The sequence below is a fragment of the Bacillus rossius genome, chromosome 1, assembly GCF_032445375.1.
Source record: "Bacillus rossius redtenbacheri isolate Brsri chromosome 1, Brsri_v3, whole genome shotgun sequence".
Lineage (NCBI taxonomy): Eukaryota > Metazoa > Arthropoda > Insecta > Phasmatodea > Bacillidae > Bacillus > Bacillus rossius.
The window spans coordinates 271,326,720-271,332,719 of NC_086330.1; the positions used below are offsets into that span (position 1 = coordinate 271,326,720).

Below are 6,000 nucleotides of genomic sequence, written 5' to 3' on the forward strand. Positions count from 1 at the left end.
GGTAAATGAATGCAGCTCACGGGAACAACTTTACCGTGAAATATAAGGTTTAGAAGTTTCCTTATACCAGGATCAGGTATGGCCAGCTACATTAACATGTAGTGACGTTAACATTGTACGACGGTAATTACGTCCCAGCGAACATTATTAATATCTCTCACATAATTAGAGATTAACGTGCCTTCAGTAATTTTTTAGGATATAAACGTCAATATCAACGAACTGTCACACACAGGTCCAGGTCAGGAAAATACTTAAATTAAATACTCTTCCACCTGAAAGCATCTCTCTCTCTCTCTCTTTCTCTCTCTCTCTTTCTCTCTTTCTCTCTTTCTCTCTCTTTCTCTCTTCTCTTTCTCTCTTTCTCTCTTTCTCTCTCTCTCTTTCTCTCTCTCTCTCTCTCTCTCTCTCTCTCTCTCTCTCTCTCTCTCTGTGTGTTTTTTTTTCTCGAGGCTACAAGTGGCGAAGTAGCATTTTTTCTCCAACCGGCACTGTTACTAGCTGCTGCGCTGGCTTTCTGTAGAGAGACCCTGATGTGCAAACTTGCACGCGCACGTGTGTGTGAGCAGAGTGATTTACAGCGGTGGGGGAGGGCCATACTAAAAGGGAATGGAGAAAGAGATAGAGTGAGAAAATGAAGAGAGTGATGGAAGAGTGAGCGTTGAGAAACGCACTCTCCTGCAATCGTTCCCTTTAAACGTCACCCATCACCCGGCAGTTAACGCCTCCCCCCCTCACCTTTTTTTCCCCGTGTATAGCACCCATCCTTGATTTTTTTTCCTTTACTTGAGGGGAAAAAAGGTGCGCTATACACGAGTATATACGGAGAAACTCTTAACAACCCACCTCGAATCCTACGAATCCTCGAATCCCTAGGATTCGGTATATTCAACGAATCCAAGATTCGAAAATCCCATCTCTAATTACAATGAACACATATAAATTGGGTAGAAAATGAGTTGAAAATTAATTTCTGGTAAACCTGGAAATATCCAGGAATTTTGTTTTAGGATATGAGTAGTGACCCTGACTGACAATGACTTGTCCTAAGAGGTCAGTGATGACAATTTTTGTAGTACAAGTTTACCATCAGCAAAACCGCTTTAACAATGTTTCCAATGCGCAAAAATAAAACCTTCTATTACACACGTTGCCTGTAAATTATATTTTATAGTTAAAGATAGTTTAATGTCTAAAAACTACATTTTTTAAGTGAACATCAATGTTCTTATTTTGATGTGGGACTTTTAGTAATATTTAGTTGATGGTTTTATTTAGTATTCTCTGTGGATAGCTTATTATTTGCATGTACTATTTACTATACCTAGGGGCCAGAAAATTAGCATCTTGCTATAGATGCTATTTTTTTGCTAATTTACACTTTAGATGCTATTTTTTTGCTGATTTCTAACATAAATGCTATTTTAGCTAATTTTCTAAATAATGTTTTTTCAGCTCAATTAGTTTCAAATGCCCATCATTGGTAAAAATATCCTTTATAAAATGCCATATTACTGCATAAGACTTACCATCACTCCAGTTAATACACAAAAAAAAAACAGCTATCATCTTTTCTGTAGATTTTCTCATCTCACATATGAAAGGTGCATGGTTGGCAAATAAGATGAAAACAACTGGCTCTCTTGCATTTTTCTTACACAAGAGTGTAAAGTAGACCACAGCATTACTGCAGATACTTGGCATTCCCTCACTGTTACACTTGACCCATGTGGTGGTTTTACTAATAATTGTTCTGTACAATAGTTTTCACGACCAGCATTACTTGTTTCTATTGCCATGTCCCTGTGATAGTCAAGTTACATGTATAAGAAATTATATGAATTAAACGTGCAACTCAAATGTTTGCTAGCATACTGTGCTACCAATTTTTGAAGTAAAATAATTATTAAAATTTTCTTTGTGGTTTTGATTTAGAATGGCATGGAAAATATGTTTTATATACAAAATGGAAATAGATGGTTATTTGAAGTATTTTATGTATAAATAATTATTTTACAAACATTGAGAAATGTAAATTATAACTTTTAAATAAATTGCATAAAAATGCTAGTTTCACAATAGTATATGCTAATTTATAAACTAATAGATCCTAATTTTGGAAAAAAAATAGATGCTAAATTTTCCATTCTCTAAATATACCTTGTCTTAAATTTCAGTTTTCTTTAAATGTTTGTTAAATATTGACAGAGAGAATTTGGAATTATAATAATATTATGGTCAGTTCAGTATATGTACTAAATTTTAAGTGGTTAAATTTTTTTACTTTATCAAAACCTCTTATAAACAGTTAACATGTAAAAGTTTTGTAGTATTTATTGTAATATTTATTGGTTTACATTTTAATCTGTGGCTACTGACTGTACCTTTTTAGTATTGTTTATACTGAAAGAACGTTATTTGCATGTGTTTTGTTCTAAACCATAATTCCAGATTTTCGTGTGAATGATTCCGGACACTGTACATACTTTCCCATAAGTGCAGTAGTTATTTTTTATAAAATAATAAAGTAATGCATACTGTTACAATATTTTTGCACATAAACTTAACAAAAAATTATTTAACTGACTACACAAAACAAGAACACTGTTATATGCTGTCGCTGACAAATGCCTCCATGTCCTTGCTGTTACTATGTTTGCTGCTGTTACTCAAGAACAAATAGCAAATGTTTTTATGTCCACGCATTTGTCACCAGGCCACAGACTGGGCTGTAATGAACTTCAGTCAAGCAAGTAGGAGGGAACTCGCATGCAAAAACTTCTGTTGGTACCTGTAGAAATGTCTCAACTCCTGTAAAACCACAAAGATTACTTTTTAGAAACAGTGTGTCGACATGCAATACACAGGCGAGTGGTTAAGCATTGACTTCTGAGTAATGGACTGCCCAAACATGGCTACCTGCTATTAATTTTTTTATAAACAACTCTGGTTAAATAAAAATTCTATAAAAGAGTTTATTTTTTTTATGTTTGTTGAAAATAGAATAACATCAAATTATAAGTATGGGCAGTAGTGATAGATAGCAAAGATAGATAGCTATTTTTTTTACTTGGAATTGGGATCAAAGTTCTTATTACAAATGTATATTTAATGAGTAAGTACTCTGTAGCTATTGAAAAGTTTTGGCATTTACTAAAATTCCCAGAATTATCTCGTAGGTATTTGTTCTGTAATGTGTTCTTTTTGATGTGTTTGTGTTTCTCATATAACTGATTTTAATTGAAATGAGACATGTAATCTTAACTCATAAGTTAACTCTTAAGTTTGGTCCTTGAATTTATATGTTTGAAACTTGAATGGTACTTGAAAATTCCTAAACATTCAACCAAAATACAGTATCTGTAACCCTAACAACCTTTTTGAAGAGACTGTCCTTTAGTCCATATTTGTGATGTGATTATCTTGTGTCTAAGTAATTGGCTTTATTGCTTTAATGAAACCCAAGAAGCTTTTAAATACAAGGGATAAGCAATTCAGATTCTTAAATACTTAAAATTATTTATTATTTGAAACATATTATATTTGAGGGAAAAGGTTCAAAGGAAAATATTTGAAAAAGGAAAATTCAAAGCTACGTACATTATCTATCTCACAGAAGCTATAAAAAAATTGTCTTCCCGCCAACAGCTCAGCAATATTATTTTCGCACTGCAGGGAACATTTTTAAACTGAAAGAAATAGTTTAATGGTTTTTAATGTTTTTTAAAACTTAAATTTGTGTGTTTTTGTTGTATTTATTATTTTGTTTCTTACGCTTGAGATATAAATTTTTAAATGAGGCAGTTGTTTGAGAATAAAATTTGAGATTCTAATTTGTGAAAAATTTTGATTGACCTATTACCGGAAGGCTGGATTTATAAAGTACGCTAGAACCCCAAGACTGTAAGATGCGAAATGTTCAATAATCACATTTTTAAGCACCCATTTATAAACTACACAAGATGCAAAAATGCAATACATACAAACATTGGACAACTTTAAAATTCTTGCATTTCTGCTTTCATTTCCATCTTTCATATTCAAATTGCCATGATGTTTTCATTATATACATAATGTTTTCACTTGTTAAACTTAAGTGCAGTGAAAGAAAATAAACTTTTGAATCAAATTTCTGACAATTTAATACGTTTTCAAGGTTAACATTAACTATCAAAAGAAGCTTGTGGATGAAATTTGCTTTCTGTTGTTTTATAATATCAAGTTGTTGAGTTGGTGATATCTTGCTACTGTTGTGCTATACAAAAAACCATTTTATGTTCGTTACTTTGTTTCATAGCTAATAAAGTCGACCTAAATAATTAAAATAGAAGTATTTTAAGGCATTTTGAAACTACATTCTACATCTCGTGGGGCTCCCGACTGCTCCAGGTGGAGAGGGGTCCCTCGCTAGTGAACAGCCAAACCAGAATTCACATTATACTTATGTTTTGTTACCCCTCAGCTGTGCACGCTGCGCCAATCACGTCCGACTCTACGGGCGCCGAGGCTGATGAAGAGAGCGGCAGTGTTGCTGCAGTGTCAATGAGCAACATTCCTGTAATCGAATCAGCGCCCTCGCACGACGATGATTATGATGATGTTGATCTGTGGTAGCTGACCTTATACTCACCGGACAGACTTCGTGCTTGTTTATACACATTGTAACTTATTTTGACCTCTATTTTACAAAGGATGTACACCTTTCATTGTATAATTTTAAAATAAAATAAAATGATCATTCCACAAACAAAACATGTATGATGACCAGTTGCACCATTGAAGTTCCGTTCTCAATCCATGATCGAACTTGATTGAAGTTGGAGTGACATAAAACTCTTGCACTATTTGAAATCAACACTCAACCTGAGACGGACTTTGGTTATATTTGTAACCAACAATTTTGACAGTTCACAATGTTTATCCCAACCAAATAAAATTCCCATGTCAATGATGTAAAAGGGAACAGAAAATAATATGTATGTGGCTTAAATAGATGACCAAGATATTTATTTTGGATTGTTCTCTCTTGAAACACTAAAACTTGTACCTGTAGATACATGAGCAATTTTTTTGGGGACATATTTATCTTTGAACATTCAGGTTGATCAGTTTTTATTAATATGCAGAAATGAAAGTTCTGCAAAGCCAAAACACATAAGTATAACCAATTTGGATCTTTGGAATGAGGCCTCTGGACTAGGGGGCTGCTACTAGGGCTGGTATTGATTGTCGTGTTTTGAGCAATCTCTTGAGTCCATCTTGGCTAAGACCGTCTTGTTTGACGAAGTGATTGCTTAAGATAGCCGAAAATACACGAGCATATACGTACCTTGCCGACTTAACTCGTTCGTTAAATATTCTGCTACATTTCACACAGAGCACTAAAACCACAGAATTTGAGGTGTGTTTGTATATTGAGGTGAGGAAGTTTTTTTTATTGTTTTAACACTTGAAAATCACACCTGGAAAGTAGTATGTATATGAATGGGGCTCCTGTGCCTGGGTCCTGGGTGTGGAGCCAGTGGAGCAGACCGCCATGTTGGATTGTGACGTCACGGCGGCCATCTTGGATGACCGTGACCTTGACACTGGCGGCCATCTTGGATAATGCCATTTTGTTTTTTCGAACATTCCGGCATTGTGTTTTCCGCCATTTTGAATTATGACATCCCCGTTGCAATTTCTGTTACGTCCGCCATATTTAAAATTTTTATTTACTATCAGATTTAAAAAATAATTTACATTTTTAAAAAAATGCAATTATTAAAATTTTAATAAAAAAAAGTTAGAAGTCATACATTTATGGCATGGAGCTCGGAGTCCTCGGTTCAAACCCGGTGAGGGCAAAAAAAATATGGCGACCGATCATTCCCTCACTGTAGCTGCGAGCAGACTGACCCCCACCACTTATGTCAAAGTATATATATCATCACCTAGTATGATGTCATGTCCGCCATCTTGAAAATCTGTAATTTTTATGTTAGAAAATCGGGAAAATTT

At 34.2% G+C, this 6,000-nt stretch overlaps 1 protein-coding gene across 4 annotated transcripts in view; it reads left to right on the forward strand.

Moving 5' to 3' along the window:
- LOC134527595 (protein PTHB1) overlaps nucleotides 1–4,752 on the forward strand; it is an 82,630-nt gene extending 77,878 nt beyond the window's left edge. For all 4 annotated transcript variants that reach the window (XM_063360412.1, XM_063360411.1, XM_063360413.1 and 1 more), the window contains one exon: nucleotides 4,463–4,752. In XM_063360412.1, coding sequence (XP_063216482.1) covers nucleotides 4,463–4,614 — 152 coding nt within the window. In that variant the 3' untranslated portion in view covers nucleotides 4,615–4,752. The remainder of the gene's footprint in view (nucleotides 1–4,462) is intronic.
- The last annotated feature ends 1,248 nt before the right edge of the window (nucleotides 4,753–6,000 follow it).